The following is a 21,204-nucleotide window of genomic DNA, read 5'->3' as shown; positions in this document are numbered from 1 at the left end:
GTAAAAATCGTCCGATCGGCACCGTATCGGCTTTTTTTTGTCCTCCAATAATCAGTATCGGTGAGGATGTCTCAACGTTTCATTTGACTGTCTTGTCATATTTTATTATCCCTCTGGTAAAAACAAAGAACATTCATCATTGTTTTAATAATGTGAAATATTTGAGAAGCAAGAATAGATTTGCCCTTGATCCTACTGTAGGGCCCTCATTTGATTTGTAAGTTCAAGACCTGAATATTTTGCTTTGAGAAAGCACACATGCTGCAGCCAGAGCATGTCCAAACGACAATGATTTCTTACTTAACATCTTGTACTATACTATTCTTGGCTTTAGTAGGGACCTTGTTCTAAAGCCGCCCTTGGGACAATAATGTCTGGTTTGGTCATACGGTCACTTGGTCCGTTTTTTGTGGTATTCATTCTTGAGCCAACCTTGTCTCTCAGCCCGTATGACATGCGATGTCTGAAATATTTACCTCTGAGTGATATACTGCAGACTGCATAATGGAGTATTCAGAAACATTAGCTATCATTCCCTCAACATTTACTCTGCACACGATAAGTTTTTTTCTTCGAGCATCAGGCATATTTGAGAAATCAGGGTGCTTGCTCTGTCTCCTAATGTAGCATTTGAAAACACTGCAATAGAAAAATTGTGATTTCGCGGGGATCAATGGCGATGTATTTAGGAGATTTTTACTGTCTTCAACCCAGTGTGTTCTGGGTAAAGGATTAGACACTGTGCTGCCTCCAGGACCGAATGCAAACCAATTTGGTCTGGCAGCGCTCTGTCATTACCCAATCAGGGGTTCACATCAGCGACTGAGTTGTGTCGTGGGCCGGGCCTGTGTCTGATCCGAGACCCCCTTAAACCCTCCCTTTTTTTGGGCAAGTCCATATAACATTTATCAGTGACAATATAAAATCCTCACAGTGGTATGTGATTGTGAGGAGGCTGAGTCTCTAACTCAATGCTTTATCTCAGAGGGAGGAGGCGGGGCTTGACCTGTTTTTCTTTGTCGATGCGTTGCCATGGGAAACCACCGTCTCAGCCAATGAGAGGGTGTTTCTGGAGGAGGGCAGATGAAACAAAGCAGCAGTGCAGCTAGGACAAGGAGACAATGAGCCTGTCTGGCTCTGCTCAGAGACATACTGACTGAGGGATGCGTTCCAAACGGCACCCTATTCCCTATATAGTGCACTACCTTTAACCAGGGCCCATAGGGGATAGGGTGCCATTTGGGACACATGCATGGTCTGTGTGCCCCCCTGTTCATTGTCTCAGTTGTCAGGCAAACACTGTGTTTGGTGTAGTAGTACACTGCCGTAGTCAATTAAAACATAATGTGTAGATGGTGGAGTTTTCGTAGTAAAGTGAACAGTGTGGAACAACCATTATTGGAGTTGCCAGTGCATGTCAATCTGTTGATTTGTTATTGTAATTCATGGGTGGATTTTAAATCGGCTTCATTTTTCAACACTGTACCTCTTAATAACACCTGGCCCCCTCAATAGCTGGACATATGGAATGATTCTCTAGGTTAGATTAGTAGTTAGTGTACATGTACACTTTTGCCTAGATGGATCCAAGTGGAATTCTTCTTGCTTTTGCCACATTTTTGCCTTCTGCCTTCTTTGTACTGGCCTCAGTAAAAATGTTCTGATTAAAATCATGTGCTTTGCCTTTATAATCAATGACAGAGTGTGAAAATTAAAACTTTGAGGAAAATTCAATTGAAGCCAATTTGAGAATGATTAAAAAGACAAATGTTAGTGACGATTGGCTCAAAGTGACTGGCTCAAAGTGATTCATTTTTCCAAATTATATTAGCCTCAAAGAAGAGGACATTTGTAACCTTTATAGGCTGGACCTGGGTGTATTCACAAGACACCAAATGGAATTAAACAGGCCGAAACAGAGAGGGACCAACCTGAATTTGTCAAATAAGAAACTCTCGTTTTTGTTGCAAAACATTTTGCTACAGTGTGCACTAATGAATACACCCATTATGTGTTTCTATGGCATCAACTGTAGATCAATGTTGTCTGTATGAAAACAATACTATGTTATTGTGTTTCTTATTGAGTGTTATAGGCCATCTATGCACACACAATACTGAGCTCGTATCTCAAGCCTGAGCTCCTCCACTGTCTCAGCTTGGTACAGTTGTAGTCTATTCCCTACATAGTGCACTTCTTTTGAACAGGGCCCACAGCCCTACATAGTCCACTACTGTTGATCAGAGCCCTATGGACCCTGGTGAAAAGTATTGCACTTTAACATAGCATAGGGTGCCATTTGGGACGCGCTGTTGGTCTGTGTGACCGATGAACCATTAAAGGAGGTATGCTGTTTTTTAAAGCCCTCATTGCCTCTCCTCCTCCAGTTATATTGGTGTGTGCTTAAGGTAAATGTAGCCTAATTACTCACAAAGGGAATTGAGAAAGTGCCTAAACTCATCCACCCTGCGGAGGTGCTTTGACATCATATATTAAAGTGAGTGAGTCATCGTTGCTGTCTGTCTCTGAGGAAGGCACTTACTCCCCACAATAAACTGAACATGCGTAGTTATGGAGGAAAGGTTTTAGGTTTTATCGCAATAATTCATAGTGAAGGTCGTAAGCATAAAGAATGCCTTCAAAATGTATCAGAAACAGATTGGAGAGAAAGGGGGCCTCTCGAGTGGACACATGGTAACAGACAGTAACTGAGTCTCATAAGGAGAGGATGGGCACTTTCCCTCCTCCCTCTCCCTCACTCCTTACCCCCCCCCCCCCCCCCCCCCCCCCCACCACTCTCTCTCTCCCACCCCTCTCTGTCAAGAACTTGTCCTGATGTCCTGTTGGTCCCTCCGCTCCCCAGCTTTCAGGCCCAGGATTAGCGAGGCAACCAATAGCTCTCCTAATGATTTACTTAAAACGCAGACGGCTGATGTTTGTGACACTCCGGTGACCGTTACCACATGTTTTGGTCCGCTTTCGAGAAGTAATGATGGTGGCGTCTTGCCATTAGGGGCGTCGTTATCGAGTAATGTCACTGCACACTCCTTTCTAAGACTTTAGAGCCGAAAGCAATAATAATTAAACTGCTTTATTTGACAATGTGTTTTACATCAGTTTGAAGTATTTGCGGAAATGTTTTTCATGATTTGTCCCAATGGCACCCTGTTCCCTACATAGTGCACTGCAAAACGTGTAGGCAATGGGGTATCATTTGGGACACATTCCATAGTCATTCTGGTGAAGATGTAGTGTGTCATGGACAGGTTGTACCTGTGGAGTGCACTTCCTCTGTCTTCACGGTGCACCACAGGTCAGGATGAAGAATGCCTCTGGTGTTTTGATGGTTATCTGGGTTAGAAGGTGAGGACAACAGGGAGATTCTGACCTCCCTCCCTCCTCTCCTTCTCTCTCTGGATCCCAGGACAGAGACGTATTTACAAGGCTCTGTGGGATTGGAGGGCCGCCTGCCTCCTCTGCCTGCCAGACTGCTTCACTCAACCGGGTTGGGCTATAGACAGGGGGAGGACAAGACACTAAGCTGAGAGGAATCAGCCTTTGTCAAGTTGACCTCAGCCATCTGACAGCCCATGTCAGGAACAGGCAGTAAGACGTCAGGTCAACTCCATGGGAGCGGAGGCAAACGGATTCATCCCATCTCTGTACGGCTGAGATAGCACTCCGCGTGGTCTACTCTGGATACTCTGGAATGTTCTTTGGAACGCGTGGTCGGTAAATCATGTTCTGTGAAGAGGCTGTGTCTCCTAGCCACAGCAGGCGATGGTGGACATGTGCGCTTTGTTTTCTGAATCCTGCCACTTTTGGACATGCGGGACTCTAGCGGAGAGGGTTTCATAACACACCAGACGGCCGACCAGCTGAGCGAACAGAGAGTCCTGCAGGGAGAGAGAGAGAGAAATAGATCACAGTGCTTTGTTGTTGTTCAATGCTCAAACAATGCGGGGGACACGTCACCTTATCCAATCGGAATCGATAAGAAACGAGTACATACTTATTGATTTGGTGTGACTCATTGCTGGGTGGGTTTCTTTGCTCATTGACGTTGCACATGCTATGCTCTGATTGGCTGATTGGCTGCTCTATACTAGGCAAACCGCCAAATATTTTGGTCAGATTGTGCAGATATTGAGTTGGAATGCAGTGAGCTTTTTTCTTGTCTGTTTTGCCTCGTGATCATTTGCTGGCCTCCATCCATTTTTGGTTGATTCTGATCTCACAGATGGTCAGTTCCTTGCATCCATACCCCTGTCTATGAATTTCAGATTGGTTACATTTCTCCAGCCACCTTCTCCAGCTCTAGCTGTTTATCTCCCCCCCCCCCCCCCCCCCCCATGTCCGCCCCACATTTATAATAAATAGACAAAATACTAGATTAAATTGATAATAGTCTGATGGGTGAGAATATTATCAATTGATAAAAAAAATGTATATGAAGAATCTGATGAAGAGCGCAGCTTGGAATTGACACAGAGAAAGTCTCCTACAGAGTCACAAGCATGTAAGAAGTTTTGATGTCAATATTGTATCAGAAAGAGCAGATTCTGCAGTTTCTAAATCACTTAGTCAACTCTTAAAAATGGCCCCTTGAGCTCTATTTTAAAATCTAACTTCTGGACAGAATTACTGTGATTCCATGCACAACACTCAAAGCACAGTAATAATCTATTTAAACTCAAAATATGCCATGGCTCTACGCTGACATTTTTTACAATGATTACATGATGTGCTCCTAAGTAGAAATGTAGAAGCACACAAATACATCTAGGAGAACAAATACATCTAGGAGAGCAATGACTAAAAGTTAGTGAATAAAAGTGTCTGGGAGTGATCCATGCTCAATCAAGCACAATCATTAGGTCAGACAAATTTTCTGTCTGCCCTTTAAGGGACGGAGCGTTACCGTGGTAACTTGGGCACTGGCTTGTCTGTGATGAAAAAAAATCAAGACAGTTTCATCGAACTCAAATGAACATTGAAAACAACCTACTGTAGCACGTGAACAAAACGATGTAACAAGAAACACGAGGACAAATTTACACTTTACAGTAGCCTTTCTTTCAATTTGACCAACCAACATGTGGGCTTTGGATTTATTTTTTGGTTTATGTTCCCAAATGCTCTGCGTGACCACCCCGCTCGCTTGGCTATTGAAATATACATTCTTATCCCCCAATGACAAAATATATCCGCATTTGGCAGGTGTTCATTTCCAACCCTGGTCATGACTGATAGTCATGATACACCAGATATACAAAAGTATGTGGACATCCCTTCAAATGAGTGGATTCGGCTATTTCAGCCACACCCATTGCTGACAGGTGTATAAAATCGAGCACACAGCCATGCAATCTCCATAGACAAACATTGACAGTAGAATGGCCCTTGGTTTCAGATGATTTTGTGCCCAATAGAAATGAATGGTGTATCATGTATCATGTGTCATTTTGGAGTAACTTTTCTTGTAAATAAGCTTGTAAATAAGCTTTTCTTGTAAATAAGCTTATGTTGATATGTTACTAAACACTTCTACGTTAATGTGGATGCTACCATGATTACGGATAGTCCTGAATGAATCGTGAATAATGATGAGTGAGAAAGTTACAGACGCAGAAATATCATACTCCAAGACATGCTAACCTCTCAGCATTATATTAACGGGGGGAGGTTAGCATTTTTTGGGGGTGTGATATTTGTTCGTCTGTAACTTTCTCAGTCCATTATTCCCTATCCGTAATCACGGTAGCGTCCAAAATAATCTGAAACACAACCAAAACAAGCAGCAAATGCATCCAACATCATTTTCTGCTAGGAATATGGGACCAAATATTAAGCTTTTGACTACTTTAAAACACATAGTGAATTTGTCCAAATATTTTTGGTCACCTAAAATGACATTTTATGACAGTTTATGAAATGTTTTGCTCATTTTTAGCCCGACCAGATCACTGTCCCTTGGCCTCTAAGGGAAAATATACTTAGATGCTTTTGCTCATTATGGATAGCGCTTTACTGACAGAATACCATCTGTCTCTAGTGCAAAGGTCAACGGTGAAGGTCAAATTGACTTAAAAGTTGACTTCAGATCAGTGTTGCTCAGCCTCTGAAAATCCTAGGGAAATGATAATTATATCTATGCGATCAGCATGGTTGCACCGTTCGTGTGGAGAACGCTTTGTTTCTAGGACAAACTGTTTTAGAAGTTTGAGACCCATACTTAGGAAAGGAGATGAAGGATCATAGTGAAAAAATTACGTAAAGTAGTATTTTAGTGATTTCAAACATAAGGGTTAATGGGTTAAGGGTTAACGAATTTTAACACTTGATTTGTGGTGTTTTTTAGTGGTTTTTCATTTGTGCACATACTGTAACATAAACTATTGAAAATACTATTGTGTTCTTTGAAATAAATTGTTATTTCGTATTCTGTCATCTAAGACATTCATAAACACAACCAAATTCGTTTTTGTTTTTGCTGTAGCGTATATCAAAAGTATTTATTAGAATGTTGACGTCCAAACGACTAGCGTTACGCACTTGAATAAGACGTTGGTAGACATAAACTCAGACACCTTGTGGGGGGGGGGTCTCAGCACCACAATGTAAATTACTCGAATCTGGCTTATTGTGAGGTCAATAACTGATAAATGGGCCTGCATCATGGTCAAGAAACATTCGGGGGGGGGGGGGTTCAGTTGTTTTCCCATATCACGCTGTGGTGTAGTGTGGAGAATGGTCTTCATCCTCCAGCTCGTTGTGCTGCTGTTGCGTTGTGATCAATGTCCTTGCCTCGCCTCTCCCCCTGTGTTTTTGTGCGATCAAGAGAGGAAAGTGGCCAGGCACGGTTGTGAATACCAAGTCTGTATGCAGTTTGAAGTCAATGAGAGGGAAAGAGCGGTAGAAACCTACGGTAATAGCTTTGTAATAGTCCTAAGTGGTGCTCTGTGATTCGGGAAACATTCTCTTGAATGCAAATGAACCTATTTTCGATGCTCATATACCATGCAGCACTTTAACGACGATATTACAGGTATGTGATTACAGATGATGAAAAAGAATCAGCTAGGCCTAAAAAAAAATATAGCATAGAGTACTGAACCATTATGTTTGTTCTCTTTTTTTTAATCGTCATTTATCCCTGTTCTAATGACATGTCATTGGCTTAGAGAACTTTGTGAGAACTTTGTGAAGAAAAAGTTCTCAGGGTCTTGGAAAAACATTGAGGAGAAGGGCACTCTTGTCTTTGTGTTATCTATCATCATCATCAGACTGTAGTTATGTGTTCCTTTCATTTCAGGAATGTACATCACTTAGTGAGATTACAGAGATGAAAGCTGATTAGCTGAATCTTGTCCTGATTGGCTGAATCTTGTCCTGATCTGACTCTCTTCCTCCTCTCCAGGGTCCTTCAGAAACGATGGGATTAAGGCGTCTGATGTCCTGCCTGTGCTGAAAGAGAAAGTGGCCTTTGTGTCAGGTGAGTGTGTGCCTGCGTCGACCTATTCCCTAGCCCTGTCGGCCCTGTTCCAAAGTAGTGCACTACTGGGTACTGTTTGGGTTGCAACAGTGACGCTTCAGTTTGACGAATCCACTATGGGAAATCATGAAGATGTTTTATTTTCTGGCCGGCAGTGTTCATGGCAGACCAATGCTGAGGAAATTCCCATGACAAGTATGATTTTAGTAGCACATGACAAGTATGATTTAGTAGCACATGACAAGCATGTAGGCATTTAACCATCGGCACAACAACAACAACTTTCATGTGCGGGAAAGAGAGTTTCTTTCTCATTGAACAAGTTCAGGTAGGTCCCTCCCCGTTTCGGTTGTTTTGCTTCTGTTTAGTTACTAAGGAATCCTTTTGTCTATTTGATCCAATTAATTAAGATGAAGCAACAGCACAGGGCACATCAGGACATGTGATTGGCCATTAGTTCAGACAGGTCATAACTTCGCTAATACTTCCTTACGGATCATAGTGGCTGTTCAGAGACTTAAATGAGAGATCACTCATTCTGCGGAAGGGAGCGGGTCAGTTGCACACAACTGAATGCAATCAAACAAAATGTTTCTTTCCACCTTTAACCCCAACCACTCTGAATCAAAGATGTGCAGGGGGGTTGTTGGGGGTTAACTGCCTTGCGGAAACACCTTTCCAGCTCTGGGATTGGATCTAGCAACCTTTCAGTTACTGGCGCAACGCTCTAACCACTAGGCTACCTGCCACCCCATGATATCCTGTTGTAGCAGAATACCTTACATTGAGTCACAACCTCTACATGGGCTGTCAGGTTTGGTTCCCAGTACTGTTGATGTAAGGCTGGGGACCCCTATGGGCTCTGGTCCAAAGTAGTGCACTATATAGGGAATACGGGTTCCATTTGGGACATACTGGATGTCAGTACAAGGACACATCACATTCCCCTCCCCTAGACCTTACTGTAGCTTTGATGATGATGTCACCCTGGTCATTTCTACTGTACAGGACATTCTCGTTACAGAGTTCAACAGTACAGTGTGCAGACCTGGGTTCAAATACTATTCAAAATCTGTAAAATACTTTTAGCGATTGCTTTAGCATGGCTGCAGGGCCAGATGGGTGGGGTTTGCAATTCTGTAGGTGTTCTATTGGCTCTATTGTGGTAGGCAAGCTCAATCAAAGACAGCAACATTTGAAATGATTTAAAATAGTGTTTATACCCAGGTTTGGACAGTGGAGATAAACATTTCCATGACCTCAATGCTCATTAATATAATGCTGCTGGCCAGAATCCCTCTAAGTTCATTGCAGCCAGCCAGTGTGGCTAAAACATATTTTTTTGCCTTTTGTTTCATACTGGTGAAGAAAGCTGACTGGGAACGGGAGCTGACTAGAACTCTGTTCTAAAAACAAGTTCAACGCCATGTGGAATAGAAAGAATCATAATAATAATCTATGGCCATTGTTAACTCAAGGCATTCTTTGAGCTGTAAAGACGAGCTACAGATATTGGGGAGGCAGGTAGCCTGGTGGTTAGAGCGTTGGACTAGTAACCGTAAGGTTTCAAGATCGAATCCCTGAGCCGACAAGGTAAAAATATGTCGTCCTGCCCCTGAACAAGGCAGTAAACCCACTGTTCGAAGGCCGTCATTGAAAATAATCATTTGTTCTTAACTGACTTGCCTGGTCAAATAAAATACAGAACCAGTCAAAAGTTTGGACACACCAACACATTCAAGGGTTTTTCTTTATTTTTACTATTTTCTACATTGTAGAATAATAGTGAAGACATCAAAACTATGAAATAACACATATGGAATCCTGTAGTAACCAAAAAAGTGATAAACAAATCAAAACATGTTTTATATTTGAGATTCTTCAAAGTAGCCACCATTTGCCTTGATGACAGCTTTGCACACTCTTGGCATTCTCTCAACCAGCTTCATGAGGTAGTCACTTGAAATGCATTTAAAATAACAGGTGTGCCTTGTCATAAGTTAATTTGTGGAATTCATTTCCTTCTTATTGCGTTTGAGCCAATCAGTTGTGACAAGTTAGGGGTGAAATACAGAAGATAGCCCTATTTGTTAATATACCAAGTCCATATTATGTCAAGAACAGCTCAAGTAAGTAAAGAGAAACGAAAGTCCATCGTTACTTTAAGACATGAAGGTCAGTCAATCTGGAAAATTTCAAGAACTTTGAAAGTTTCTTCAAGTGCAGTCGCAAAAACCATCAAGCGCTATGATGAAACTAGCTTTCATGAGGACAGCCACAGGAAAGGAAGACCCAGAGTTACCTCTTCTGCAGAGGATAAGTTCATTATAGTCAACTGCACCTCAGATTGTAGCCCAAATAAATGCTTCACAGAGTTCAAGTAACAGACACATTTCAACATGAACTGTTCAGAGGAGACTGCGTGAATCAGGCCTTCATGGTCGAATTGCTGCAAATTAACCACTACTAAAGGATACCAATAATAAGAAGAGACTTGCTTGGCCCAAGAAACACGAGCAATGGACATTAGACCGTTGGAAATCTGTCCTTTGGTTTGATGAGAAGGTGAACGGATGATCTCTGCATATGTGGTTCTTACCGTGAAGCATGGAGGAGGTGTGATGGTGTAGGGGTGCTTTGCTGGTGACACTGTCAGTGATTTATTTAGAATTAAAGGCACACTTAACCAGCATGGCTACCACAGCATTCTGTAGCGATACGCCATCCCATCTGGTTGGTGCGTAGTGGGACTATCAATTGTTTTTCAAAAGGACAATGACCCAAAACACACCTCCAGGCTGTGTAAGGGGTATTTGACCAAGAAGGAGAGTGATGGAGTGCTGCATCAGATGCTCTGGCCTCCACAATCACCCGACCTCAAACCAATTGAGATGGTTTGGGATGAGTTGGACCTGAGAGTGAAGGAAAAGCAGCCAACAAGTGCTCGGCATATGTGGGAACTCCTTCAAGACTGTTGGAAAAGCATTCCAGGTGAAGCTGGTTGAGAGAATGCCAAGAGTGTGCAAAGCTGTCATCAAGGCAAAGGGTGGCTACTTTGAAGAATCTAAAATATATTTTGATTTGTTTAATACTTTTTTGGTTATTACATCATTCCAAATGTGCTAGTTCATAGTTTTGATGTCTTCATTATTATTCAACAGGCTTGTCACTCGGAATCATTGAGAAAACCCAGCAAGAGCCCCTTCTACACGCTCACCGTATGGAAACAAGTGGTGTGTTTTTGAGAAGTGGTGTGAACAAAAACAGATATTTTCTCACCAAGGCTCTGTAGGCCAGATTGTATGCATATTACAGGACATTTTAGACAGAGGAAAGGTCGTTCTCCACTGTTAAGGTCTATTTAGAAGCATTGTCGGCCTGTCATATGGGCTTCAACAATAACACAGTAAGGAAACATCCTCTGTTATCGTGTCTTATGAAGGGAGCGCGTTACGTACGCTCAGTTTCCTAGCCTTTAGCCCCATCTTGGGACCTGTCTATTGCTCTTGAGGCTTCACTTCTGCCGGAAAGCGAGCAGATGAAATATCTCTCCTTTACTGATTGCCCTTACATCTGCAAAGCGAGTGAGTGAGCTGCACGCACCGTCAGTCCAACATTCCTGCCCACAGTTTGCCCTGGGGTTACCGAAGGTAACGTTGTTACCCAACCCCGCCTTTATGCCTCAGGTCAGCAGCAATTACAAGAGTTCATGGCTTTTCACCCTCCGCCCCTCACTTCTACGAAAGGAGAGCGTCTCCACCGTTTATCTCCAGTGCATCCTTTGCACATCTACATGGATAGAACGAAAGCATGGCGAAATAACTCTTCGTGCCTTGGGTGCCCCCCTGCAAGTGTGGGCTCCTCTTTCGCCAACGGCTATCCCATTGGATAGGCTATTACAGTATATTGGTTTATAATAGCAAGGATTTACCGCCCCCTGTAGGGTCTGAGGGCTCAGTCCACCAGAGGTATGGCTACCTCTTGGGCACTGTTCAAAGCCATCTCTTTGCAAGAGATTTTCAATGCGGCGTGTTGGGCCACCCCTCATACATTAATGAGGTTTTAATGGCTGGTTGTCACTGCACCTTCCTCAGAGCCTCTGAGGGGTGATGCTGTTGGGACTACACTGGCTTTGGAGAGCATGTCTGCGATACGGGAGTTGGCCATATTCCAGAAGTGAGACATTGAAATTAGTATTCGAAATAGAACCTAGGGTTACCCGGTTCTATGAGAATATATGACTGAAATGTCTCACTGCTCGCACGAGCCCAGGGAAGAGAACCATGCTTGAGAATGACCAGAGGATGTGCGAGTGGCGCCTTATAAGGAGGGAAGGAACTCACCTTGTTCGCCACTCGACCTGTCTGTCTCCAACAGATCTTGTGTGATTGGTTCGCTAGAGCGAATTCCATAAGTGAGACATCTCACTCATACATTCTCATATAACTGGGGTTATGCCAGTAACACTCATTTTTCCTCCCCGTAAATGTATAGAGGTTCCCCCAGCAGCAGTAGAGTAATGTTGGCCTTATCTCTGTGACGAGGCCCAGTGTGTGGTGCAGACACACACACACACACACACACACACACACATACACGCTGAGGGGGGGGGGGGGACCTTGAGGATGAAAGACTGGTGGACATTTGTCAGAGAGGGGAGGGGGGGGCACGGGGTAGTTCCGCCATCCGAGGGGGTTGGTTCTCCCAAAAAATGTCAACAAAGATCTGTCACCAACAAAATCCCACCTGGACAAGGCCCTCCATGCCCTTCCTCTGGGGTGTTGTTGCTGCCTTGCCTCCCTGTCTCCCTCGCTGTTGCCAAGTCCCATGAGCACCAGGGATAAACAAATGTACTTCCCCCTCAAACAGGTCATGCATCCCTCTACACATGGGATGCGTCCCAAATGACACCATATTCCCTATTACAGTGCACTACTTTTGACCATGGGCTCTGGTCAAAGGTAGTACAAGAAATAGGGTGCCATTTGGGATAAAGACCTAGTAAATGAGAGACATGAAGATAGACCCTTTCTACTCCCATTACGTTGTATACCATGTCTTACCGTAATTGATGTACACGGGCACTTTGAGAGAATACTGAGAATCGCAGCGTGAAGCTTTAGTACCATATGGGCCCTGGTCAAAGTACTGCACTCTATAGGGAATAGGGTGCCATTTGGAGCGGAACCCTGATGTGCACTTAAAGCTCTATCTATTTCTGACATACTGCTCTCAAAAATAAGGAGATTTCCACTGTCTGTGTTCCTACAGGAGGTCGTGATAAGAGAGGTGGCCCCATACTGACCTTCCCTGCCAGAAGCAACCATGATAGAATAAAACACGAGGAGCTGCGACAGCTGGTGACGTACCTCTCCACTGTGCCCAGGTAAGAACAGTGGAGAGGTATCTGATTTATGATCCATTTTTTGCTTTTTAGATCACATTGATTAAGATTGAAGCAGTTTAGCATTTTTCAATCTTGTTCTGGAGTCAACTCTGCAGAATGGTCACTAGCTGGCACAGCCACAAAGTCATCAAATCTGATTTTAAACCTAACCCTAACCTTAACCCTAACCGTAACCACACTGCTAACCCTAACTTTAAATTAAAACCAAAAAAGCACATTCTTACAATATAGCCCATTTTGACTTTGCAGCTGGCACATCTAAAGGGGAATCACGTAGTTTTGCCTCCAGGACAAGACTCATGACAATAAATGTCAACTTGCAAGATTACATGGACAGATGGGACCTGATCCTAGATCAGCACTCCTACTCTGAGACGCTTGACACATACGGTCCCTGGACTCATTTCATAATCATACTAATGTAAACATGACTTAATGTATGTGGCTAGCAGGAGAAACATGCCGTCGACATGTATGCTGATACACGGCATACACATTAGAGTGTACTTCAGCATGGTTCATTCTGTTTTGTTGTCGTAAGGAGATGGTCATCCATGTCGTGGTGTTCGGAAAGTATTCCGATCCCTAACTTTTTTCCACATTTTGTTATGTTACAGCCTTATTCTAAAATGGATAAACAATTGTCATTTTTCTCGTCAATCTACAGAAAATACCCCATAATGACAAAGCAAAAACAGGTTTAGACATTTTTGTAAATGTATAAAAAAATAAAAATAAACGACATTTCACATTTACATAAGTATTCAGATCCTTTACTCAGTACTTTGTTGAAGCACCTTTGGCAGCGATTACAGCCTCGATTTTTCTTGGGTATGACCCTACAAACTTGTCACATCTGTATTTGGGGAGTTTCTCCCATTCTTTTCTGCAGATCCTCTCAAGCTCTGTCAGGTTGGATGGGGATCGTCCCTGCACAGCTATTTGCAGGTCTCTCCAGAGATGTTCGATCGGGTTCAAGTCCCGGCTCTGGCTGGGCCACTCAAGGACATTCAGAGACTTGTGCCGAACCCACTCCTGCGTTTTTTTGTTGCTATGTGCTTATGGTCACTGTCACCTTCCTGTTGGAAGGTGAACGTTCACCCCAGTCTGAGGTCCTGAGTGCTTTGTAGCAGGTTTTCATCAAGGATCTCTCTGCACTTTGCGCCGTTCATCTTTCCCTCATTCCTGACTAGTCTTCCAGTCCCTGCCGCTGAAACACATCCCCACATCATTATGCTGCCACCACCGTGCTTCACCGTAGTGATGGTGCCATGTTTCCTCCAGATGTGGCACTTGGCATTCAGGCCAAAAAGTTCAATCTTGTTTCTCATGGTCTCATAGTCATTTAAGTGCCTTTTGGCAAACTCATGTGCCTTTTTTACTGAGGAGTGGCTTCCGTCTGGCCACTTTACCATAAAGGCCTGATTGGTGGAGTGCTACAGAGACGGTTGTTCTTCAAGAAGGTTCTCCCATCTCCACAGAGAAACTCTGGAGCTCTGTCAGAGTGACCATCGGGTTCTTGGTCACCTTTCCGACCAAGGCCATTCTCCCCCGTTTGCTCAGTTTTTCCAGGTGGCCAGCTCTAGGACGAATCTTGGTGGTTCCAAATGTATTCCATTTAAGAATGATGGAGGCCACTGTGTTCTTGGGGACATTTTTTTATACCCTTCCCCAGATCAGTGCCTCGACACAATCCTGTCTCAGAGCTCTAAGGACAATTCATTCGATATCGTGGCTTGGTTTTTGCTCTGACATGCACTGTCAACTGTGGGACCTTATATAGACAAGTGTGTGCCTTTCCGAATCATGACCAATCAATTTAATTTACCACAGGTGGACTCCAATCAAGTTGTAGAAACATCTCAAGGATGATCAATGGAAACAGGATGCACCTGAGCTCAATTTTGAATCTCATAGCAAAGGGTCTGAATACTTATGTAAATAAGGTGTTTGCAAAAATGTCTAAAAACCTGTTTTTGCTTTGTCATTATGGGGTATTGTGTGTAGATTGATGAGGGGAATTAATAAATACATATATTTTAGAAAAAGGCTGTAACGTAACAAAATGTTGAAAAAGTCAAGGGGTCTAAACGCCTTTCAAATGCACTGTATATCATGAAATGTAGACATTATTTGATTGAATATTCTTAGATTTTGTGTGTCGAGCCAAGTGTTCCTTTTGTGATTGTAATTCTAGTAGGCGAAATGTGAATTGTATCTATAATTTCCATACATCATTCTGTGGGAGCATTTTCAAATTTTTCTCGACACAGAAATTACAATCACAAAAGGAACACTTGGCACGACATACAAAATCTAAGAATGTTGTAGACATTTGTAATTCTCATAGTACATTTTTAAAAAATGCTCCCACAGAAAGATGTATGGAAATTATAGATACAATTTACATACTTTTGTATATACAGTATAGTGTATAGTATATTTGACTATTTCACCCACACCCGTTGCTGACAGGTGAATAAAATCGAGCACACAGCCATGCAATCTCCATAGACAAACATTGGTAGTAGAATGGCCTTTCTGAAGAGCTCCAATAAGTCAGTTTGTCATATGTCTGCCCTGCTAGAGGAATAATGGTCTGGGACTGTTTTTCATGGTTCGGGCTAGGCCCCTTAGTTCCAGTGAAGGGACATTTTAATGCTACAGCATACAATGACATTCTATACGATTCTGTGCTTCCAACTTTGTGGCAACAGTTTGGGGAAGGCCCTTTCCTGTTTCAGCAGGACAATGCCCCCATGCACAAATCAAGGTCCATACAGAAATGGTTTGTTGAGATTGGTGTGGAAGAACTTTACTGGCCTTTACAGAGCCCTAACCTCAACTCCATCGAACAGCTTTGGGATGAATTGGAACGTCGACTGTGAGCCAGGCCTAATCGCCCAAAATCGGTGCCTGACCTCACTAATGCTCTTGTTGCTGAATGGAATCAAGTCCCCGCAGCAACGTTCCAACATCTAGTGGAAAGCCTTCCCAGAAGAGTGGAGGCTGTTATAGCAGCATGGGAGGGAGCAGCTCCATATTAATGCCCAGGATATTGGAATGAGATTTTCGACGAGCACATGCTTTTGATCGTGTAGTGTACTACTAACAGCCATTTCAATAGGAAGACGGAGAACCGTATATGATTTTCCACTTTTTTATTATTTGTTTCTGGTATGTGAGATGTGAGGGCATAGAGATCCTATAATTCACTAGCTGACTAACTAGCTAACAGATATACTGTGCAGATTGGCTTATACAATATTTTACCATATTTGATCAGAATTAAAGTTTTCCTAACCAAGGTGGTGGATTAATTAGTCAGATTGCTAGGATGCCAATGTCAAAATCTAGTGTTCTATTTAATTGTATGCGTGAGGGCCCATATTCTGTCTGTCACAGAGGAGGCTGGTGGGAGGGAGCTATAGGAGGATGGGTTCATTGTAATGGCTGGAATGGAATTCATGGAACAGTATGCGAGTCAGACCTGTTGTCTGAGGCTCTGCATGAGAAGACTGACAGCACCCCCCCCCCCCCCAACATTTATTAGAGCCCTTTCCTGCTGTCTTTCAGAAAGCCAACCTCTTGGCCAAACCCAGTTGCACTATTAACTAATCCATTCATAGTAGAGCTGTTACTCTCAGTCTTTTTTTCACTCCCTTCCACCTCTGCTCAGGCTGTGTTTGGCTAATGTAGCATATGTATACAAATTATGCAACCCAAATGGCACTCTATTCCCTATATCAGTGGTTCCCAACAGCACAGTTTTTGTTGTAGCCCCAGACATAAAACACCTGATTCAACTCATTGAGGGCCTGATAATTAGTTGACATTTTGAAGCTACAATAAAAATGTGTACTGTTGGGGGTACTCGAGGACTAGAGTTGGGAACCACTGCCGTACTTTTGACTAGGGCCCATAGGGCTGTGGTCAAATGTAGTGCACTATATGTTGAATAGGGTGCCGTTTAGGACTCACCCATTTGGTGTATGGACTAGTGTGGAGTGAAGTCTCATGAAAGCATCTGGCTGTGAGCCCATCCTTGAGGCTACAGTGGGCTAATGTAAACAGTGAGCCCAGGATTTTCGGGGGCTCCCTCTCTCCCTCTCACCAAGCCTTTTTAGTTTTTCCAGGAGGGCCATTAGAGAGACTCCCTGAAGAAAAGCCGCAGGAATGATTTATGACAGTTTGCTAGAACAGCTGCTCTGTTTCCTTACCTGCCTTAGTACGTTAAACCTATCTGTACATTGCAGATCGGATTTCTCTCTTCGATGCACACTAGGCTTGCATCTCAAATGGCACCCTATTCCCTACACTTAAAAAATAAAGGTTCCAGTTGTAACCAAATAATGTTTTTCAGAGCGATGCCATAGGGGAAACATTTTAGGTTCTCTGAAGAACCTTCAATGGGATGGTTCTTTGATTACAATTACAATTTAGCAAATTAACATTGGAGTGATAGATGTGTAGATGATGATGCGCAAGTAGAGATACTGGTGTGCAAAAGAGCAGAAAAGTAAATAAAAACAATATGGGGATGAGGTAGGTAGATTGGATTGGCTATTTACTGATGGGCTGTGTACAGCTGCAGCAATCGGTTAGCTGCTCGGATAGCTGATGTTTAAAGTTAGTGAGGGAAATATAAGTCTCCAGCTTCAGATGGGCCTCAGGATCTAGTCACGGTAGTTCTGTGCGTTCAATTGCCATCGATAAAATGCAATTGTGTTCGTTGTCAGTAGCTTATGCCTGCCCATACCAAAAGCCCACCGCCAACATGAGGCACTCTTTTATTTCAGCTCATGAAACATGGAACCAACACTTTACATGTTGAGTTTATATTTTTGTTCAGTGTAGTTTCGAAAAATGTATGTTATTAATATTTGAGTAGCATAAGATGAATGAATAAGTTAATGTACATGCCGAAAGATAGATATTGAAATAAACAATAAATAAAATCTACCCGCAACAGAGCCTGCTGGGAAATATTATATGACGGTCAGGGTTTTGGTTCAACTCTGGTTGTTAACACCAACACTGGGGTTGTTTTACACCAAATTATTCTTAAATGAACTATTTTTAGTGTTAATTTAACTCATAAATCAACATTAGAAATGGTACCCTGAAAAATCTATTTAACATTTGCCAATTTTCTGTATGAAAGGGGCACATCTACAGGCTTCCACACATTTCACAAACCTTTTAGAAATTCTGTGGATGCCACGTCTGATGCCACACCATTCTTTATCTGGCAAGTGTTCTCAAAGGAACCTTAAGAGCTGTCTCCCAGTCCCTGCCGCTGAAAACCATCCCCACAGCATGATGCTGCCACCACCATGCTTCACCGTAGGGACATGACGCTGGGCATTCAGGCCAAAGAGTTCGGTCTTGGTTCCATCAGACCAGAAAATCTTGTTTCTCATGGTCTGAGAGTCCTTTAGGTGCCTTTTGGCAAACTCCAAGCGGGCTGTCATGTGCTTTTTACTGAGGAGCAGCTTCCGTCTGTCCACTCTACATAAAAGGCCTGCTTGGTGGAGTGCTGCAGAGATGTTTTGGTACCCTTCCCCAGATCTGTGCCTCGACACAATCCTGTCTCGGAGCTCTACGGATATTTCCTTTGACCTCGTGGTTTGGTTTTTCCTCTGACATGCACTGTTAACTGTGGGACCTTATATAGACGGGCCAAATCATGTCCAATCAATTGAATTTACCACAGGTGGACTCCAATCAAGTTGTAGATACATCTCAAGGATGATCAATGGAAGCAGAATCCACAGGAGCTCAATGTCGAGTCTCAAATCAAAGGGTCTGAATACTTATGTAAATATGGTGCTTCTGTTTTTCATTTTTTCATACATTTGCAAAAATGTATAAAAACCTGTTTTCGCTTTGTCATTATGGGGTATTGTGTGTAGATTGATGAGGGAAAACATCTATTTAATCCATTTTAGAATAAGGCTGTAACGTAACAAAATGTGGAAAAAGTCAAGGCGTCTGAATACTTTCCGAAGGCACCGATTCGTTTCACTAGCTTGGTCTTATATCTGTCAGAGCCTGGACCATGGTTACAAATATGCTGAAAATGTTCACACTCAGTTCGTGGCATCGTGTGTGTGTGTGTGTGTTTTTCTTGCGTTATCTAAACACTTATATTTCCCCGGGCTGATCCTCGTGGCCACGCTGTTAACTGCAGTGGAAAATGTTTGTGTGCGCGTGTGCGTGCCTGTGCATGGTTGCCTGTTCGTGTGTATGCATACGTGTGTGCGCAAGTGTGTATGGTGTGTGTGCGCACATGGGTTTGTGTGTGTGTGTGTGTGTTTCGGGTGCTGTCAGCAAGGCGGAGTGACGGGGCTGCACTGAGTGCGTTCAGCTATTGATCAGGCCTGGCAGTGGACCTATGAAGTCAGCTTCAAAGCCTCTCTGTGTGACCTGCTTAATGAGAGTTTAAACAGTCAGCCCGGCCTGAGAGCCAGGGAGAGTCCCCCTAACTTCCCTCCAACTGACCCACCACCATTACCAACACATGTCGCGAATGGAAAAGGATAAGGTAATTACAGAGCAGAGAGAAGGAAGCGGGGCGTGGCCACATGGCGTACTTCTATAGCCGCGCTGTCAACCGTTGAGCAATGAGAGCCTCTCTCCAGACTCTTTTGTGGTTTTCTGTTTCTCTCTTTCAAGTAGCCTTACGTCTTTCTCGGTCTCTCTTTTCACCGGAGAGACTGAATAAATTCACGCAGGCGTTTTGGTGTCCACCTTTTGTCGGTGTGTGCTTTCTTTAAAGACACTGAAAATGGTTTCATAATGAGTTGTGTGACTGAGACCGTCAGGAATTGTATTAAGAACTGTGTTAATACCTCCATGTTTCAAGCAAACCACCACAGTCCCTGTGACCAAGAAAGCGAAGGTAACCTGCCTAAATGACTGCTGCCCCGTAGCACTCTCGTCGGTAGCCATGAAGTGCTTTGAAAGGCTGGACATGGCTCACATCAGCACCATCATCCCGGGAAACACTAGACCCACTGAGCGGTGTCTGAGGAATGCCCCAAAAATTGTCAAAGACTCCAATCACCCAACTCATAGACTGTTCTCTCTGCTACCGCATGGCAAGCGGTACCTAAAGGCTCCTTAACAGCTTCTACCCCCAAGCCATAAGACTGCTCAACAATTAATAAAATAGCCACCTCCCTCTTTGTTTTTACACTGCTGTTACTCGCTGTGTATTATCTATGTATAGTCACTTTACCCCTACCTAGGTGTACAAGTTACCTCGACTAACCTGCACCCCCTGACTCGGTACCGGTACACCCTGTACATAGCATCGTTATTTTTATTTTATTGCATTACTTTTTATTTGATATTTTACTTTAGTTTATTTAGTAAATATTTTCTTAACTATATTTCTTGAACTGCATTGTTAGTTAAGGCATCCCAAGTGGCGCGGCGGCCTAATGCACTGCTTCGCAGTGCTAGAGGTGTCACTACAGACCCGAGTTTGATCCCCGGCTGTATCACAACCGGAGTGATTGGGGGTCCCATAGGACCCACAATTGGCCCAGCGTTGTCCGGGTTATGGGAACGCGATATGGGAACGCGATCTTGACATGGAGGTTAAAATATCAAAACAAACTCTGAACCAATTACATTAATATGGGGACAGGTCAAAATGCGTTAAACATTTATGGCAATTTAGCTAGCTAGCTTGCAATTGCTAGCTAATTTGTCCTATTTAGCTAGCTTGCTGTTGGTAACTAATTTATCCTGGGATATAAACATTGAGTTGTTATTTTACCTGAAATGCACAAGGTCCTCTACTCCGACAATTAATCCACACATAAAACGGTCAACCGAATCATTTCTAGTCATCTCTCCTCCTTCTAGGCTTTTTTTTCTCTGGACTTTCAGTCACCCATGTGAGTATAACCAATGAGGAGATGGCACGTGGGTACCTGCTTCTATAAACCAATGGGGAGACGGGAGAGGCAGGACTTGCAGCGCGATCTGCGTCACAAATAGAATTGACTTCTATTTTAGCACTTGGCAACGCAGACGCTCGTTGTGGGTGCAGTGTGGGTGCAATAATTGAATAATTTAGATTTCTACATTTATTTTGCAATGCTCGGGCGTTGTGGTCAGCCTGCGGTGTGGTCAGCCTTGTTCTTAACTGACTTGCCTAGTTAAATAAATGTTAAAATAAATCAAATGAGGGCTTGTAAGTAAGCATTTCACAGTAAGGTCTACACCTGTTGTATTTGACGCATCTGACAAATAAAAAGTGTTTTGATACTGTAGCTCCAGATCACAG

General features: G+C 43.2%; 1 protein-coding gene across 2 annotated transcripts in view; it reads left to right on the top strand.

Moving 5' to 3' along the window:
• Positions 1 to 21,204, top strand: part of LOC109865868 (kalirin) — a 260,858-nt gene that overhangs the window by 88,785 nt on the left and 150,869 nt on the right. For both annotated transcript variants that reach the window (XM_031794240.1, XM_020454357.2), the window contains exons 2-3: positions 7,421 to 7,495; positions 12,767 to 12,881. In XM_031794240.1, the coding sequence (XP_031650100.1) occupies positions 7,421 to 7,495; positions 12,767 to 12,881 (190 nt within the window). The remainder of the gene's footprint in view (positions 1 to 7,420; positions 7,496 to 12,766; positions 12,882 to 21,204) is intronic.

The sequence above is a fragment of the Oncorhynchus kisutch genome, linkage group LG2, assembly GCF_002021735.2.
Source record: "Oncorhynchus kisutch isolate 150728-3 linkage group LG2, Okis_V2, whole genome shotgun sequence".
In the NCBI taxonomy this organism is placed as follows: Eukaryota; Metazoa; Chordata; class Actinopteri; order Salmoniformes; family Salmonidae; genus Oncorhynchus; species Oncorhynchus kisutch.
This window is presented reverse-complemented; position numbering and strand designations above follow the sequence as displayed.